Consider the following 20,527-nt stretch of genomic DNA (forward strand, 5'->3'; position numbering starts at 1 on the left):
TTGTTTTTGTCCCATTTAATCTTCAGATCGATTCACAAGTTCAAAATTTTAATTTAAAAATTACATTTAAATATTTTACGTTTTGTTTTCAATTCTTCTTCTGTGCTAATTCTGGCTCATTGAATGAAATGCTTTTAATGTGCACTGTCCCTGAGAAATAAATACAATCGAAAATCCAAAATATTTTTGTGCAATTTTCCGATTTAAAACCTCCTTATTTTATACATCTGTGAATGTGGATCTGCTCGCAAGCCCGATTGTTTTGAGATGAACGTGATTGAACTTTAATTTGAGTAACTTTTATCTAAAGAGTCAAACATTTTTTATAGAAGCAGTTTTGAAAAGTGGAAAATTGACGTGAAATGTGTGATTTATTATCCACTGATTAACGAGTTTCTGCTTAATGAGTTAATGTTTCTGAACGAACTCCTGCTCACATTCCCTGCTCTGGTTCTCCCTGAACTGCAGCTGTGAAAGTGACACAAACAGCCGGCAGCCTCAGCCTGAACATCTCTTCATTTTAAACACCGACATCATGCAGCGTGACACAGCATACAGTAATAACTCCTATACAAACATACAGGATCTACACATGTGCCTCCATACTGATGGATCATGTACAATTTCAGAATTTCAACAAAACAAACAAACAAAAAAGGACACTTCAGTGGAGCAGCTTACAGTTTGTACCCTCTGGGAGTTGCCATGGAAACAGACACCTTAAGGGGGTTAAACTTGAAGGATGAGACTCTAATTCTGAGAATTTCATGAACAGGTATCCAATCTGACGCTTACAAATAATTTTAATGTACTAATTTTAACTTTAATGACTAAAAGTGTTTTTTAAATGAATATTTCTCGCTAATCAGACACATTTGAGAGAGAGTAGCAGCTCTACAGGCAGTGAACCAAAGATCTTGGCGGTATTGCACGTTCCAAAACATCTTTGGCATCACCCTCAAGTTGCGTTTCCATAGCAACGACCTCCAGGTCACGTGGAGCCTTCCTAACCGTCACCTGGCTGAAGCCAGGTGTCATTTCTAGCTGGAACACAGCTGTTATTTTGGATGACGGACGGTGCAGCAGAAGCGCACGGAGCTTCTGAGCACGTCAGCTCAGACATCCTCTGCTCGGGTCCAGACTGCGGATCAATTTTTGGTCTTGAAAGCTCTGAGTTGCTGTCCTGGCTGCATCACGGCGCCACCAGGTGGTTTCATGAAGCAGCGCTCCACTGCTGGTCACCAGCGACCGAGCGGTTACCAATCGACAGACTTGAACAGGTGAGGCAGAGGAGGCCGGATCCGAACGGACACACATATAACTGCACAGTGATACCCCACCCCTCACCCCCATCGGCAAGCTCCACCCACCACTAATTGCACAACGTCTTCCGGGCCTTTTTTAAAGTCGAGCAGAGTCGCTGTTAGGTCAGAGAAACCTAAAGATCCGCCGTCACATTTGGAAGAGGAAAGAAAGCAGCAAATAAAGAAAATGAGGCACCTTCACCCTCGAAACAGATTGTCAAGTCTTACAAAACACACAACTATGCTTCAGGAGTTCTGGAGACATCAGTTTTTGTCCTCATGTGTGCAAAGAAAAGAACAGGTCCAGTTCTGTTTGGTCTCTGAGGTCCTTGTTTCTGAACGCGATCTGAAGCTCATCGTGAAGCAGCTCTGCTCCGGTCCCACATCCTCCTCAGAGAAACCTTCCTTTGAAAACCTCCTGAAGACGTCATGTTCCACTTTAAATTTGGTCAAAAAGATGCTTTTAATCGCTTCAGATAATTCCACCTTTAATCTGAAGTCGTGCCGTTAATTTAAAATCCTGATTTCAGATCTCAGTCGTTCAGATGTGCTTCGTTCAGGAAATGTGGAAAAAAAATCATGAAATTTGGTGAGAATCTCTGATGTTTACAGCAGATCTTTGTCTTCCTGAAAACTGTGGCGTAAAAAACGGCTTCCAGTGGGAATCTGAAGTGGGATCTGCTACACTTGTGTTTTTTAATGAACAGATATTTTTGCAAATGTTAATAGAAACTGAAGCTTTTTTCTTTCAAAAACTGCAGTTGAACAAGCTTTTTTTAAATGACTTGAATATATAATATTATCTTAATAGCATTTATATTTATGAAAATAAACTGGTTGCCACTGATCTGAATAAGGGGAGGGGGGGCAATTCTGTTGAATATTTATTGGGTTTCATTTTCAAACATTTGATACAATTTTAAAGTAATTTATTGTTCCACAAATGTGTGTTTTAGGAGTTATTTTCTGCTGCTTTTCATTGTTGATTTTTGTTTATCACTATAATTTGCAGTTGTTTTCTTCCCCTTGTTTGTTCTTCCTGCATTTTTTGGTTTTACTATAAAGGTTTTAGTTGTTTTTTGTTATTTTTATAAGTTTGTGTTGCTTTTCTTCTGAATTAATTTCTAATTTGTTATTTTAATGCAGCTCCATATATGTTGTTATTTGGATTTCCACTATTTTCTGATTTTCTGTCATTTTATTTTATTTTAATTTACTATCTTTGTTGGTTCTGTACTTTCCCAAATGTGTTTTATCTCTTTTTTTATTATTTTTGCTATATTTTGTTGATTTTTCGGAACGATGTTGTTTAGGATCTCTTCAGGACTTTTATCTTTAATTTAAAAAAATATTTTTTCTTAGTAGTTTGTGTCCTTTCTGTGGTTAATTGTGCAGCATTTGGGCAATCCCAATGATCATCTCCCAACACTTAACAGAAACACAATTGCTGTGTTAACATGTTAGCAGTTGTTGTTTCTTGGTTAGAAATGTCTTTTATTGAGACGATTTTGTGAACACTTTTAAAGATTTATGGAATTTCTTATAAATCTGCAGGAGTTCTCCAGACAATGTCTGATATTTAATAATTAAAGTTCTTTCTACTTTATGACATATTTAAAGGTTATTAAAAAATCTCCAGTGACTGAGCAGCAGATTTCATTTGCAGACAGGTGATATTTTGGTTGATTCTTGTTTTCAATCTGAATAAATGAGTTTTGGTTAAATATATTTTTGAAAAAAGAGAATTTTAATATTAGGATTACTTGAATAATTTTTTGTTTGTGTTTTTGATTATTTGAGCTTAAAAAAGAAATTTTCCACTCATCAGGTTTGGTTTTTGTTTAATGTAAAATATCTATTTTTGGATTAAATACTGTCTGCCAATAAACGCTAAAAGTTAATAGGTATTTCTGTAGCTGATAGTTTAGATCCTAAAAACCCTCAGACAGCATTCTGTTCATCTTCAGAGACTGTCTCAGCCTGAAGATGAGGAAGGAGGAAGAACCTCGCCGCCTCACTGGAGGCAGCCATGAAGAAAGAAATCCACCATGCAGAGAAGATATATTGGTGGTCCAGTTGGGGGTGTAAGACCAGGCTTACATGCACATACGTGAGTCTTAAGACGAAGATTTGAGGGGGGGTTATTCAATGAAGATGTCCTCAGTGGGACAGGAGTATCCAATGTGCTCCTTGTAATACTGCCGGAAAGCTCTCCTGGAAGACACCAAAGACAATCGGTGTTACTGCTGACAGAAACTCACTCTCTGTAAGGACATTTTATCTTTGTGGTTTTACTGTTTGAGGTTTCTTACTGTTTCTTTGATTTTTGGTGGAAATATAAAAGCTGTGAAATGCAAAAAGCAACTGAACGCACCAAATCTTCATAATTCAGCTCTCTTTTCTTAAGCTGTAACTTAAAAATATTTTTATACTGTGAAAAAAGTAAAATATATTTAAAAAAAAGAAGTCATAAAGTGTGGAAGAAAAATACTGTAAACCTAATACAAAGAAAAACATGTCAACCTTAGTTCTGCAAATGTTCAAATTTAATACTAAGACATTTCAGTGCAACTGAATTTTGGAGGAAAAAAAGCATAAAAACACTTAGATTCTTCAAAAAGCTTAAAAAGAAGGAAATGCAAACCTGATTTATAAAATTAGCTGAAGTTAATATAATAATGATAAAATAAGCTAAAATGCCATTAATCAATTGCAAACTATTACATTTAAAGCATTTTTTCAATTAACTCTGGAGAACTAAAGAGCAATTTCTATCAAGGATTTTTAAGGTAATTTTCATTTGGTTGTTTTTTTTCCCAGTTTTGGGTAGCATCAGTTAACTGCAGCCAAAAAAAAAAAACCACTAAGAATGGTCTAAGGGCAGAGATGCCCGGTTTATGTTAGCTCAGCAATCAGCTATTTTTTATATTTTAGGATTAATTTGATGTTTTGGGGCAATTACCGGTTTTAAGACAACTGTATTGTGTAATTGGGCTATAAATAAAATTAATGAGAAAAAAATTAATTTAATTTAAAAAAAATGAAAAGTGAAAAAAAGACTAAATAACTGAATAAATACCAGATGTAAAATTCGACCCCTTGGGTTCTCCAGGATTAAAGGTTGACAAAAAAGTCTGGACTACTGACTGTATATGAGAACTGGAGCAAGCGAGTCCCACATCGGTCATAGAAAACGCCTCCCTTCCGGCTCCAACCAAATGAAGTCAATTGAGTCGGGATTTGCTGCATGGAAACCCCCATGTTGGAGCCAGATGTCGTCAGTGATTGGTTTCTATGGTAACCAATAAGGAGTCAGCTTGTTGGGAGTCCACAGCCCCTCCACTTTAAAGAGGGCTACACGAAATCTGACAATCACACATTTAGAATGTTCAATGTGAGACCACGAGATATCAGTTTATGACTTGAATAAATTAATAAAATATCATGAAAAAGAATTATGATTATTGAGAAAGTGCTTTAAAAAGTATCAGAACAAGAATGGTTATTCTGACAAATATAATGATTAATAGCTGTTTGTTTCTCTATAGAAGTCTATGAGATTTTAGCTTCTTGGAGCCAGCAAGTATTTCCTGTTTGGAACACCAGGGGGCGGGGGCACTCAGTCCAGTTCTCATGTACAGTCAATGTTTGACTTCCATACCAATGATGACGATCATGATTTGGTTAAATCAGGAGACCACCTCTGAAAATATTCAGTAGGTTGTGCTGAGATTCTGGAACCAGTTCTGTTTAGACACAAGTTTTTCCTTTTCTTGAGCGTCTTACCCCACAGCCTCAGCCAGGGGCTGCAACGACGAGTCTGACATGAGGATGTGGCAGGCGAAGCGCTGATGGTCCGGGTGTTTGGTTATAAACCCAAAATACCTGCAGCCACATGGACATTAACAACATCCGGTTAAACCGACTCTGAAAACAGAAATCAGCGACTTCTCTGGTAAAGGTTTGTCCTGCAGAACTCACCTGTTGTGTTTCGGGTGACAGCCGCAGAATGAGATGTTCTTCAGCTGGAAAAAATGGAAACACTGGTCTCCCTGAAGGACAAAAATAAGCAATTTAAACTGCATTCCTGAAGTTTTAATCCCAAAAGATCCAGAATTAATGTTGCAAAGAGAAAAAAAGGCCCTTAAAGTCACCTTTGCTTTCTGTCCAAAAGGATTGACAATTTAGAGGAAAATTCTTTTTACAACTTTAAAGCTACATGAACAATTGAGATAATTTTGAGTGTCAGAGGAAAAATGAATTTAGCCCAATTAAAAAAAAACATCTTTTATTTTAATTTTTAAAAAGCACTAGTTATAGTAACCCTTAATGCATGAGATGATTCACGGTGAAATCTGTAAAAATATGTGTATTCTGTCAAATGCTAACTATTTATTTACTTTTTGTACTTTTTATTTTTTCATAAAAAGAGTGATGTGAGGGGTTGTGGTCGTACCCGGTGAGCAGACTGACACTGGTCCTCCACGCTCATCCTCACACCTTTCACACTGAGCTCCAGCACACAGGCAGAGGGAGGCTGGCCGGCCGAACGCCTGTTACACGCTACCTGTTGACACACAGGACAGGAGGTCGGGTCAGTGCACCTGAGGGGGCGGGGCAGCACTGCAACACAGCTGATTTAGGAATAAACTGGTGTCAGTGTGACTAAAACCATCTTTATCAGAAAAAGACCAAATCGGTTTTCCTGATTTTTTGCAGATGCATTCTATTCTGTTCTTTGTTGGACTAAATGTCTCCTATTAAAACAAAACTTCAGACAACAAAATAAAATGATTTTTTGGGGGGGTGAATGTTAAGGTATCTAAATCTTAGAACTTTGTTTTTTTTTTTAAAAGAATCTATACAATTAATTCAAAAAAATGTAAATTAAAATGCAAACATGAAACAGGTGATTTTGAGTTTCAATATCTTTTGTACGTTTGAGAGCCAAATTATCTTGTATATCGCACTAATTAGTATATTGGTATGTGCACACAAATTGCTACTCTGTGGACAAAATTTAACATTTTATTTGCCTTTTGTGCACACAATGAATAGCAAGATACTAATTTGTGTGCTCAATAAACTAATTTGTCTGGACAAATTCTAATGTGGTTTCAAGACAGCAATTTGTACACACAAAGTATTAATTTGTGTGTACAACAAAGTTCTTTTTGAAGGTACAATTTACTATTATTTACTTGGGTCATGTCTAGTGTTCCGTAAGAAGTACCTTCCGCATGGCCGAACACAGAACGTCGTTTCCTGTGTGGGTGGGGACCTGGACTGAGCCCAGAAACCGCGTCACAAACCGCTCCGTCCATCCGTCTTTCCGAACTGAGAAAAGGTGGGAGAATGGCGTTAGATGAGCGGCGTGATGAGGAATGAGCCAAAGAGTGTGTAGTTCTGACCCAGGATACCATAGTTCTGGTCTTTGGGGACCTGGACCGCGTAGAAGGCTGGAAAGATGCCGCTGGCCCCAGTCCTCATGTTGTAGCCGTGACACCAGAGGTCCTCAGACTGGTTCAGGATCAGGACAGGGTCGTCCGTCTCCAGCTGCAGCTCATCTGCATGGCGAGGGACGAACCTGGAAGCAGGCCGGTCATGAGGAGTCAGCGCGTGGTCACGTGTGTGTGTTTGTGTGTGCACGGATGTGTGCTGACCTGTAGGCGGCCCGGTGGCTCTGCTGCCTCTCCACGCCGTCCAGAACACAGGAGAACATCCCGAAGGAGCTAGCACCTGAGCAAAGCAAGAGGAACGTCACTCAGCTGCAGCTAAACCTTCAGACAATCAAAGTGAAACATTTCACTTCATGACCGAAGCAGAAGGAACTAATTCATTAGGATCAGGTCAATCGGATTCCAGCCAAACAAACGAGGAGGTTCTTTAGAACCGAGGACTGGCAGAAATTTGAGTCCACTGTCAGGACATTTTTAAAAAGGAATTTCGGTCCTTCAGTTATAAAAAAAATTGCCTACATCTTCCCAAATCAACACGTTTTCATTCTCAAGTCGTCACATTGTGACGCATGGTTAACCTTTGCGGCAAAAATCGACATTTTGGGCTTCTTCGTTTTTTAATATACTGGCTATTCCCATTAAATCAGAGCTCCCCAACCTCAGAGCCACAAACTAGTGTCGCCTGTCGAACATGTGACCCTGAGCCAAACGCTGGGGGTGTCTGGATGACAGCCGCTTCCACAGTGTTTCTGTGTCTCTGTGACTGAGTCTGAAAGATGTCCCACATTGACCCAAAAGGGGAGAAAAATAGGGGACCTTTTTTAATTATTGTCTCAATGGAAGTAAGTGAAAGATTACAGTTCAGGAGACCCGTGCAGGCTGCTCCCGCTCCCCTCAGCGGCTGTCTGTCTGCGGGTGTACTGAGTGAGCGAGCTCCGCTGAAGTCCGGGAGGTTGGCTGCAGCCAGAGAATCCCCGTGGTGTAACAGGACAAAAACGTTGTTTTGGATTAGTATTTTACCCGCAACACGTCCCGTCCCCAAAGCTGAGTTTCTGATTGGCTGATGCAACACAGCAACCTGTCAAACTTCTGTGGCCTGCTGTGAAATGCAGCCAAACATTTGAGTGCTTTGGTCTTATAAGAGCCCGCCCACTGTCACAGGAAAGGCAGAAAGATTAGCTAGAACTTCAAAGAATATAGAGGAAGTGATTGACGTGTCCTAAGATAATTAGACCTTCACTGAAACTAAGCACCGAAACAGAGAACCGATGCAGCAGCTTCTTTCAGTTTCAGTAGAACCCCATAAATCATAACGGTTCCTACTTGGACCAAATTTCGGTGCCCAACCCTGGTTTTGAGACAGAAACCTTTCCTGTCCGACCTACTAATCTGATAAGAAACTACAAGTATAGTGGCAAAAGGAGGACAGTGACCCTCCAGGTCCCTTCTCCAAAATGGAGAACAGCGAAATGAACGGTTTTAGTTTTTGTTTTTTCTGTAGAGAACATTTGAGCACCAAAATTCAGAGGTTTATTTTAGAAAATGTAACCCCTGAACTCTGAAACAAACAAACATGGAAGACAAGCTTTTGGATGTTGTGAGGTCCAAACATGGGCTTAGTTTGCACCATGAAGTGACCCACTCTGAACTGCTGACTCACCTGTGGCGCTGTACGGACTGCTGCCGTTGGCGAACAGGTTCAGGAACTTCTTGGTCCTCGGGGCGCAGACTCGTCCTCCGTTGGAGTCGTCCTCCTCTGAGGTGGTGGTGGAAGCCACCTTCGAGTGCTTGTAGAATCTCCCTACAACTTCCCTCCTCCTCTTAACCTCTTCCTCCCTCCTCCTCTTCAAGTCTTCCTCTCTCCTCTTCTTAGCCTCCTCCTCCTCCTTTCTCCTCCTCTCCTCCTCCTTTCGTTTCTCTGCAAAAGTATTGGAGAATTTTGATTAAAAAAATAAATAACATGCAGGTTCATTGTTGGATTTCTTGATTGCTTCACTCATATACTAATTTATACAAAACACCCCTCCCCCCTTAAAAAAAAAAGTGGAATTAAGTTAATATTTTCAAAGCTAATTCAAGATACCGAGGTGAAGTTGGTTGGATTCGACAGATATTCGGGGATTTCTTCAAATGCTTTGGGGCCGTTTGACCAAAGGACCTTAAACAACTTTAGAATAATACTCCCCATTTAGATTGGATTTTAATGCCTTTTACTTTTTTTATTACAGACCTTATGGTGTAAAACTTGGGGTCATCTGTCCATACTTAGCATAGAAAGTCCTAGATACTTACACGCAAATTAACAAAAAAAATAATACAAATGTCAATGCTAAAAACATTGATGTGAATACATTAAATTACTAGAATTAAAAGAAATGATCAGAATATATATTAATGGTTTATTGTTGTTAAATATAGTCATTTTTTTCAGTACTTGCCTGTAAAAAGAAAAGAGGGGACTCCCAGAGACCGTTAGAGCAGTTTACAGCACAACAGTAGGACAGTATCATAATTTAGGCTATTTTGGAGTTTAGCTAGTATTTTAGCCATTTGTTACCTTTTTTGGCTAATTTGGCATTTAGTGAGGTTTTTTATGATAACTTGGAGTTTAGCTAATATTTTAGCAACATGCTAACGTTTTTGGCTTATTTGTTATCCTCTGAGATTTTTATTGGATAGTTTAGAGTTTAGCTTTTATTTTAGCAATGTGCTAACGTTTTGACTTATTAAGTTTATTGAAGAATTTTAGGCTATTATTGAGTTTAGTTAATATTTAAGAAACAAGCTAGCCTTTTTTGGCTAATTTTGCATCTACTAAGGTTTTTTGGGCTAATTTGGAGTTCTATTTAAGCAACACACTAAACATTTGTGCAAAATTGGCATGTATTAGGGATTTTTAGGGAATTTTACAACCATATATTCAGAAATTTTGGTCAACTTCAGCGCTCTTTCATAGTTCTTTAACAGAATTTCCAGTATTTTAGCAAATTTAACATTTAGCTTTCGCATTTTCAGCAAATCTCTTCAGCAATTAAAGTAAATTGCGTCATCTTTTTCAGCAAAAAGCTTCAGCATCTTCAGCAAATACTTTCAGCAAAAAGCATTCACACTAACATTATCTCAAGTAATGCAATTCTTCTAGTTCTAAAGTGGTTTGAGGTCAATAGGTCAAACGGATTTAAAGACTTTGAAGAAAAGGCACAAAATGTTACACTCTAAAACTTTTTTAAAAAGTTAAAAATTTATGAAAATCCAATCTAGAGGGCTGAGCACCATAGTCCTCAATGGGGAGTATTATTCTAAAGTGGTTTGAGGTCGTTGGTTAAACAGCATCAAAGCTATTGAAGAAATCCTCAAGTATCTTTTGAATATCCAATATCCAACCAACTTCTCAGTCTTCAAGATTTCTTTATTCAAAAGCAAAAAAAACGACTCCCAGCCTCATCACTTATGTCAGACTCCTACCTTGTTTCCTTGTTTCCTCGCTCCTCTTCCTCTCCACCTCATACTCCGGGTCTTCCTCCTCATTGGCTGACTGGTACACAGTCTCAGCATCGCTGTCTTCGTTCTTGCGTGTGCAGTCCTTTAGGCTGACGAGCTCCAGCTGATCCCATTCGTCCACCACCAGCGTGTACTTAACGGAGTCGTAGCAGAGCCCGGCTGCAGCCTCCGTCCGGACCTCGGCCTGCTTGACGGCACCGCCTCCCTCCACCTCGCACCTCGCCATGATTCCGTCGTCTGCGGCAAAGCTGCGGTTCGGACCGTTCTGCAGGCACGGAGTCGGATCTCCTTCCCCGTCCTCCTCGCTGATGTCCGGGTTGGGGATGTTGGACAGAGGGGGCTGCGGCGGTCCAGGAGGGGGGCCCTCTGTGTCCGAGCTCAGGGACATCCTGTTGGACCCTCCCTCACTGCTGGACCGAGACAGCACAGGGGGGTCCTGGGTCCTGTCATGGTTTTGGCCTAAAAATACAAAGAAATGTTGATTTAGTGAAAAAACATAAACTAGAGACAAAATTAACATTTCAAGTCCTACTTCGATCACCTTTTGATCTGTTGTAAAAATGTTCCCAGTGGTCTTTTAGTCATGATTCTCACGTTTTTACCCTAAATCCAAAAAAATCTCATTTTCTAGTTTATGTAGACTGACAGAGTTAACTAGAAATGATAAAAGAGTCTGGCAATACGATGCGTATCCCACTAAATGTGTCACAATACGATATTTCAAGACCGTACCAGTCAATATTTAACTGTGTTTTTTTAAGATTGTGATTTAGAAAATACTTTATCTGAACACTAATAGACCTTTACATAAATAAAATTGTAAAATGCATTTATTTTAATGATCAGAACACTATGAGCACTGCAACTGTACTAAGAAAATTCATGTTGCTTTTCTATTTGTGCGTGCGTAATTCTTGATTTGTAACTCATAATAACTTTTGTGCATAAGTAAAAAAAATACAAAATAAAAAAAATACAATTTACACATGCACAAATTAAAAATTACAACAGCTTGAAACTAATTACACATGCAAATCTTTTAAAAAATTACGCACAAATCACCTCTTACGCACACACAACACATCAGTTACACACAAATCTATTGTGAGACTCTTTTCACGTCTCACAAATTTGTCCGTGAGTGATGCGTTCTGACGAACGAGCATTCTAGTAGTATGTAAACGCATCACTCACGGACGAATTTGTGAGACGTGAAAAGAGTCTCACAATAGATTCGTGCGTAACTGATGTATTGCATATTTTTTAAAGATTCGCATGAGTAATTAGCTTCAAGCTGTTGTCATTTTAATTTGAGCATGTGTAAATAGTATTTTTTTATTTTTTCACTTGTGCACAAAAAGTATTATATGAGTTATAAATCAAGAATACTCACACACAAATCCTAATTTACGCACAAATCAAGAATTACGTGCCCACCAATCAGAGTGAGTCTATTTTCTCTCCATACAGTATGAAGTTTTGCACTCACACTTCCACAAAGATCCTCCTGGTGGCGCTAAACATGTGCACGCTTTTACCTTTTGTATGTGAGACATTTTTGATGTTGTAGTTTCTTTGCTGTAACTGGACTCTACCTTGGTCCTGGTTCTTCTCCTGCTTTCTCTGGGTCACAGGTGTGCGTGGGACCACCATGGACGGCAGGTAAACCTCCTTATTGGTCAGTTTGTTGTTTGGTTTGCCGCCTCCTTTGCTGCTCACTTTGGAGGCTCCTCTTCCTCTGCCATCAGTCCCCCGGCCCTTCAGCGTGTTGGCCTCCCTCTGCTTCTGACTGCGGTCCTTGTCCCGGTTCCTCTCCTCACACAGGCGACCTCCTCTTCTGTCCGTCGACCCCTCCTTCCCTTTGAGTTCCCCCAAGTTTTTCTCTCTCATCGTGGTGGCTCCTCTTCCTGCTCCCCTGCCTGCTCCTCCTGCTGCTGCTGCTGCTCTCCGTTGACTCCTCGGTGTGTTGGAGGTCTGTGGGGGCCCCGGGGCCGGCCGCTCTCGTGTCCGAGCTCGTGCGTCTGTTGAGGGGGCGGTGGCCTGAGCGCTGGATCTGACGTTGGATCCAGCGCCAGAGGGGGGTTTTGGTGCCGGCCGGCGCTGAGCACCATGCCGAACTTTGTCCTCTGCTTTTGGCCTGACATCCGGAGGTGTTAGATCTCCTTAAAGCAGAGAAAAAAAACAGCAGATTATGCGTTACAGCACACAGACCGATTCTGAAACAGAAATAAGAGGTTTAGCTCAGAAAAACAGATCCCATCTGTTCACACGTGTTTCGTGGATCGTGGAAGCAGGTGAGTTCATACCTGTGATGAGCGGGGAGGAAGATCTGGAGTCCTTCCAGCTGTCCTTCTTCCCCAAAGAGTTGTTGTTGATGGAGTCCTGAAGAATTCATGAAACAGAAGTCAGAGAAACTATTAAACCACATCCTAAGTGTAGCTATAAGTTTACAACCAAACGGATTCTAATGAAACAACAAGACAAAACCAGTTTCAAACATTCATCTTCCTGCTCCAATCACATCCCAGAAGACATATTTATAGAAACTCATCGCATAAAAATCATAAACGGTACTTCAAAGTATATCGGCAGTTTACTTACAAGTATACCTCTTGGAACTAAATTGGCCCACTTTTAGTTCATAAAAAGTATAAAGTAGCCATTCTGGAATGCTAACTTTAAGTTTATGGAAGTACACATTTAAGTATATTAAATTTAGCTTTTAAGGTTTTCTTTTAGTTTACAAATTCTACTAAATTTTTAGTATACTCCACTTTTAATGCTGTGTTAGAAAATGAATAACGACAGTGACAAATATAGGTTAAATATATTCCTGACTTGTAGTATAATTCTAAGTATAATCCAGGTATATTAACCATGAACCATGAACTTGTAAAGTATACTATCTTAATTTTAGTTTTAAAAAAGTATAATTAAAACGAACTTAAGTATACTTATTTTTAATAAAGGAAGTCCCAATCCAAGATTATTTTTTTAATGCAATCCAAACCTGTATTTATATTAACCCCTTAAGATCTGAGGCATTGTCGGTGATGCTTAAACACAAAATCTTTAACATACTCTTAAGTTTTTAATTATTAACGTGATCAATGTCATTCCAGTAGATTCTGAAGGAGAAAAGCGGCTCAACGAGCCGCTTTTCTCCTTCAGAATCTACTGGAATGACGTTGATCGTGTTAACAATTAAAAACATAACAGTAAATCAAAAAATATAAACACTGGAGCTCCGGTGTTAAAGAGTTAAACAGTATTTTTGGAGAATTATAAAAAATAAACACAGAAAACAAATACATTTCGATCAAAAGTGAATCTCATCCAATCATTTGATGCTCCTGAAAACAACCTCTGAAATTTCAATAGTGATCGCTCCGATTCAATAGTGTTATAATAATGATTCAATAGTGATAATCACTCGGAGAGTGATGACATCACTGGCAGGAAGTGGCGGGGGCTTCCATCCTCCACGTCACGAGTGGAGCGCTGAGTCACACCGCGACATCCCAACACGAGTCTGTGCTCTCTGTCTCATGCATGCCCGACTGGTTACCATGGTTACGGGTGTGAAAATAAAAGCATCCATTTTTGGGGGATGCTTTTATTCCTCATTTGTCTCAGAGAGTCTGAAAATCCCAAATCTCCTCTGAATCCTGAAGCACGAGTCATTCACGGGACTCTCTGGTCGGAGAGGTGTCCTTGTCTTCACCTTTTGAGTGAAGGACACGTATGACGAGAGTCTGCTGCAGCACTCAGCCTGACAGGAAGCAGCGTCGGGTTTAGCATCAAGTGTCTAAAATAGTTCCAGGTCTCATTTGGTAGAAGGATGGACTGTATAATCAAAACTATATGTGATTATAGTGTAGTATACATCACAGTCTCTACCTGTGTTGGCTCATCTTGGAAATGTAAGCCAAACAACAAAGATAACAGATGTTACCATGGTTACGTCAGCTAAAATGACATCTTATTTTTATAGGAACACCATAAAAAAATAATAATAATCACTGGTGTACATACAAGAAAACTGTGACAATCAAGGGAATTTTTCCTTCTCTTTAAATAAAAAAAATAACTTCCAATCAACATATGACAGCATTTAACAACAAGTTTTGTATCTTTGGATATATTTTCAAAGCGTTCCCAGTGATCTTTTAAGTGTGACACCAATTTTATTTTTTTTTTTTATTGCAGTTTTCTAGGACTTATTCTAGCAGAGCGGCTGCGAGTCATTAGAAATTCGGAGTAAGCCCTCCCCCTACTTCCCGTCATCCACCTATTTACACTCTCTCCCACTAGCTTACACCCCCACACGCCCCTGACCTAACATTACCGGTGCAACAAAAATGGCCACCAATATTGAAGCTATCCACTCGTACAGTTCTGATCCAGATTCCAGCTCAGACGAGGAAAACAAGACGTTCATGGATCTATTTGTCTGTGAGTGGGTGCAACAGAATGAGTATTTTCTGGATCACAAATAAGATCTTATTTAACCTGCATTTGTATTTACTCCTTAACAAGAATTTAAATTAAAAAGTACTCTGCAATGCAATTTTTAGCTAAATTATTTTCCTGAAATCTGAAAAATTCCCCAATAATGTGCTAAAATTCAAAATTTTCCAATATGTAAAAAAAATAAAAAATAAAAAAAATGTGGTGTGTGTGTTTAGGCTGTCATAATCACTTGTTTTGGTCATTCAAGCACCCAGAACTGAACTGTGAAGAACTCCATGGAATTGAGTTAAATTGTGCCTGACACTAGTTTGTTTTCCAGATGAGCTTCAATCATTATGATTCCAGCTGACACTAAACCAAAGAAAATATGAGGACAAACTACAAATAAATGCTCATTTGATTGTTACAAAAACATCTTTAAGTTCTCGTTCAGCCAGACGAACACAATCTCAGAGCTGCAGGACGCCTCACGACTTCAATCACTTTGACAGCCGTTCTCCTGAGCTCAGAATCACAAAAGGTTTTTGTTTGGATTTGTTCAGAACACGATCTGTTATGAAACAGATCAGAACCAGCCGTGTGAGCGTGAGCTGGACTTCAGATGGGAATCGCAGAAACACGATGAAGCTCAGAAGAGACTTCAGAAGGTTTTGTGAAGACGGTCAGAGTTGGTCTTCTCTCACAGCTGAGCTGAACTCCTTATTTTTGTTTTGCAACTCACTTGTTCCAAAGGAGCACCTTCAGGTAATAGTTGTGTTTAACATTTATCTAGATCTTATAGCAGTTTGTTTTTTCTAGATTTATTTTAAAAGCTCTCTGACCAGGTCTGCTCTCGCCTCACAGCGAGAATTCTAGTTGAAACCTTTCTGAGTGGATTTTTCATGTTCTCCTCATCCATGTGTGGGATTCACTCTACCACCGTACAAAAACATGCTTCATATGAGACTCTTAATTGTCCCTTGGTGAGGGGTGGGCAACTTTTTTAACTTGAGGGCCACAAAGGACTATAACATTTGACTAAAGGGCCAGACCAGGACCAGATGTGAGGGGTGTTTAGGTAATCCACCTCAAAAGAGAAAGATACAACATCAAATCTGGATGATGACATGTTTTAATTTTGAATAAAAACTAATATTTGTAATATTATTTTTAGATTATATAATTTATATATTAAAAAACAGCAGTTTTCAAGTTTTTATCTTAAAATTGTGACTTTTGTTCTTATTTTAGTGTCAATTGCACCAATGGTTGGAAGTCCTTCAGGAAAAAAACAAAAACTTAGATAAATTATGTGTTAATCATGTGTTAAACATGACTCTCTTACTCTGAAAACACATACAAACGTCAGAACAATGACAAATCGACCAACATAAACGCAGAATAACTTTCTGTACCTACAGAAAGGTCAGTGTATTTATAGCCCACCATCTATGAGGAGACACCAGAATAAAGGGTAAAATAGGCATTAATAAGGATTATCAGTATAATTCATTCCCGTTTGGAAGGCCAGATTAATTTAGCTTGATGGGCCACACATGGCCTCCGGACTGTAATTTACCCACCCCTGCTCTAGGTGTGGTTGCTTGGTCATGTGACGAACAAGTGACTCTTGGAGGGTGAATCCTGCCCACCTCCAAGAGTAGCTGGGATAGGCTCCAGCAACCCCTGGAAGGGATTCAGCTGGATGACTCTGACCCCTCTCTTGAAACGAGTTCACACTGCAAAAACTGAATCTTAAAAAAATAAAATAAAGAGTAGTAGAAAGAAAAATAATCTTATAAATGTTCAAAATAATCTTAATTTCAGATAACATGTTTTAGTTATTAGAATTATTTTCTTAAAAAAATCCATAGTGACAAAATTTCTTACCCCATTGGCTTTTTTTTTTTTTTTTGCTTATGTCAATATCTAAGGGGCTGTTTTTTTGCAGTGCAGTGTCCACTAGTGAAGTCACAAAACCGACCAATCAGAGGCACTGCTTGTGTGGAACATAAACTTGAATAAATCATCCAAACTTGGTCTCAAAACACAGACAAAAGCAAATGAATGGTAGAAAAGTGGATCAGTTTCAGGTGACTTTAATCCACGGATATCCGCCGAGTTATGTCTGAGTCAGCAGTTTTCTCAGCATGAAAACAGGATCGAGTTCTGCGTCCGTTTGTGTCTGTCAGCAGATCGGCTGTCTGCATCACGCTGGTCTGTTCCTACAGGATCACTGTCACTCTGAGCTGTGAGACCCGTGTGACTGTGGACGTCTGGATTCTGAACCATGAGTGACCCACAAACCAGCATTTAGAGTCCAGCAGACTCACAACCGCTGAGCCTGAAACCTCTCAGAACCTGCAGGCCTCAGAGGGGAACTGTAGACCTCATCTAAAGACGACTCTGACTGACGCCTCATATCACAGAGAAGACTCAAACCACAGACTTTTATATTGAAAATATTTCTCTTGTATGGAACAACCAAAGTGCCAAAAAGAACTAAACAGATAGAATTACCAAATGTAATATATTTAATGTTTCATTTTTTTCTTTTAGTTTTCATTTTTCTCTGTTTTGATTTTTTTCTTAGAGTTTATTGAGTTTTTATAGCTCCGGTTTGGTCATTCCTTTAAAATAAAACAAGACAAGACAGTTTAGCTTCCTTAAAGAAAACTTTCTTAAGAAAAACTTTTTCAAACTATAAAAAAATAACAAGTTTACATGGTTTTAGGTTTAATTTTTGAACGAAAAGACAGTGTAGTGCCTCTAAATAGAATACTTCATAGATTATTTCATTTACATTAACAATTCACTAAAATATGCTTTTGAATATAATTGTGTGAAACCATTAAAAAATTGTACTTTCCAATTAAATTTGACATTTTTTCTAACTTTTTAACACTGGAATTTATCTCCAATTGCGAAAAATAAAATGTCAGTCATGGTGGTGCGCCACCTCTGACCCTTCCTACGAGAAACTAATGCTGGAAAAAGGTTCCTAGTTATACTAAGAGAGTAAATCCACTGGGAGTGAAGGAAAACAGATGTTATTTTTGGTGCGTTTTCAGCTAAATCAGGTTGTTGCAAGAAAGCCTCAATTCACTTTTAGGGGTTTTAACTTTTCATGTCCGAGACTCTAAGCTTGACTTTGTTCCGTTCAAAGCTGCAGAACAGTTCTACATGAGGCACAATGTTATGAAGTGCCTGTAAAATAATCTTTTGTTTTTTTACTGAACAATTTTGACCCAAAACAAAAGAGTTTTAAAACGTTAAACAGTTAGCATGGCTTGTGTTTCCTGTAACTGCAGCTCAGATTACAGGACGTTTCTTGAGGCAAATCTGTGCATTTTTAACCCTTTATGAGAGTAAAAATATCAGGAAATGTTTCCAAATTGATCTTTTAAGGTTTTTTTGGGACAAAAGAATCAAAACTCAAATTCTTCCCCTATCCCTACAGCTTCCCCCATCCCTCTAATTGCTGTGGCACTTGAAGGGATAGGGATATCCAGAATACATTTTTTAGGGGCTAACCCTTGTGGCGGATGAAAGCAGAACCAACCGCTGCAAGGGTGTTCGGCGTCACGCTGATCCACAGATGAGAAGCACTTTTCTTCATGTGGGTGCGCTCTGAAGCGCAGAAGTTTACATTTATATGTAAGTAATGAGCTTCTGTTTTTGCACAACTTTTTAAAGTTAAAAAAACAATGTTTTGTATTTCTGAGCGCTACCAGCTCCAAGCTAACGTAGCTAACCGGTGACTATTAATGATGTCAGCGAGTGGGAGTGACGTCCGAATTTGAAGACAATATCTGAACTCCTTCCCTACTCTCTACATAGCGTGTTGTACAGTGCTGTCTAAATCTACTATTCCAAAATCGAGTGTCCTAGAAATTTCCCAGAAGTCTTTGCAAAAAACTAGCATGAATCAATGCTCACTAAATTTGCGAAAATAGACCACAATGCATTGCAGTCAAACAATTTTTGCAAAAAAAAAAACGTTTAAATGTAATTTTTTAAATAAATCTTCAGAACACAGTGGAGACACAAAAAGACGTATTGAAATGTTTGTATTATTTTGATTTTTCTTCATGAAATCGGTGACGTCATATCCGCCATTTGGTTTAGCAAAACAAAAGTAAAATAGTGAGGATGGTGTCTGAATAGCTTTTTAAATCCAGGGCACTGGATCAGGAGTGCATAAACTTTTTCGCTTAAAGGGTCAAAATCTAAATGGGATCCTGGTCCACAGGAAAAAAGCAATATTGTTTTTCATGTCATAAAATAAAAGCAGAAAATAAAGAATATGGTTTAATCTGTTTATATTGATTTTCTATTCATTAAAGTAACACACATTAGTAAGAATAGAAGTAAATAACATTTGTCTTTGAAGCCATTAACAGAAAGGCCTCACTGGCCATTTTTAATTGGAAAAACAAGAGCAAACTAAAACAAATTTTCTTCCAATGAAAACAGCAAAGCACCCATACACCAGATGGAATTCAGACATATTTCTCCATTTGGAGGGCTAAATGTAGAGGAAGGGAGAATCCGTAGGGGAAGAATTCCAATTCGTAAGGCCTCAGAGATTTAGTTGAACCTCATGAAAAATAACATTAAAGATAAACAACAGGGGTGTAAAAATCAATCGATTTATATTCCTACAATCCAATCAGATCGATCCGTCTGAGTCAAGTTGTTCATTTAATCGACCTATACCAATAAAAAAGTGTTTCATAGTCAAATATATTGACATTATTGGAAAATACTATTGGGATTGAGGCACGGTGTTTTATTTTTATTTTTTTATTTTTTATAATATAATGTAATGCACCATCATAGTGGAGATAAGAGTTTAATATGTGTGTAAATACTTTGTATTTATACTTAATTATCGTGCACAGGGTTCCTACAAGTTTCTTTCAGTTAAATTTAAGACTTTCTAAGACCTTTTTAAAGCCATACGTCTCAAAAATTAAGACCAATTTCACAGTCTATTTCCCATTTTATTAATTTACTCCCAATTTCTGATCAAAACTGTAGCTTCTTATCATGAGAGCTCTTCTTTTACTTCTTTTTTTTTTTTCAAACCAGCGATGGGCAATTAGAGCTTTTGGTGCAAAAAGAAAAAGTTTTCCCAATATTTGCTTATATTATTTAATGAAAAATTATCTTAGTTGAACATTTTTAATTTTTACATGAAATGTGAAACAGAAAAGTTTCAAGTACCACAATTTTTAAGGTTCAGATATCATAATTTAAGGTTTTTTAAGGTTTTATTACTAAATTCGTTAATTCAATGCTTTTAAGACTTTTTAAGACTTTTTAAGACCTCGTGGGAACCCTGATGCAAGAATTTAAAGGAATCAGGAAAACTTCCTCTGCACTGTTCAGTACCAGGTATTATCTGAGTCACATCTGGGGAATTTTTGACAAAAGATGTCCTACATTGATTTTAGGGCAGTGAATCAGATCACTCAAGATGAACAAGATCATCATCAAGATGAATCGGATCATCAATCACAAATGATGACATGAATCAATTATCATTACACCCTTCCTATTAGCACTAATCATCAAAGGTTTTAGAGACTATCTTTAGAAGCTTCATGGTTTTCCGTTCTCTGAACTCCTTTTGGGTTGGTTCAGGCGTGTCAGGGTGTCTGCACATACAGGTCAGGGTTTTTAGGGGGCGGGGCATCTGAGAGGTGTGAGCATCACACCTGTAAATGTTTGGTAACGAGGCAGAGCAGCTCAGTCAGGAGGAACGCTGCAGCCGCACAGCGACACGCATGCAGCCCACAACTTTAC

General features: G+C 38.6%; 1 protein-coding gene across 1 annotated transcript in view; it reads right to left on the minus strand.

Annotated features, from left to right (window-relative positions):
- Nucleotides 1-497: 497 nt before the first annotated feature.
- mapk8ip1a (mitogen-activated protein kinase 8 interacting protein 1a) overlaps nt 498-20,527 on the minus strand; it is a gene marked incomplete in the record, with an annotated part of 20,939 nt that continues 909 nt past the window's right edge. The window contains 11 exon segments of the mRNA XM_024280992.2: nt 498-3,518; nt 5,091-5,189; nt 5,286-5,356; nt 5,761-5,871; nt 6,538-6,641; nt 6,716-6,891; nt 6,968-7,043; nt 8,424-8,681; nt 10,229-10,723; nt 11,860-12,426; nt 12,571-12,646. Of these exon segments, the coding sequence (XP_024136760.1) occupies nt 3,446-3,518; nt 5,091-5,189; nt 5,286-5,356; nt 5,761-5,871; nt 6,538-6,641; nt 6,716-6,891; nt 6,968-7,043; nt 8,424-8,681; nt 10,229-10,723; nt 11,860-12,426; nt 12,571-12,646 (2,106 nt within the window).

This window comes from Oryzias melastigma, linkage group LG6 (genome assembly GCF_002922805.2).
Source record: "Oryzias melastigma strain HK-1 linkage group LG6, ASM292280v2, whole genome shotgun sequence".
Taxonomy (NCBI): domain Eukaryota; kingdom Metazoa; phylum Chordata; class Actinopteri; order Beloniformes; family Adrianichthyidae; genus Oryzias; species Oryzias melastigma.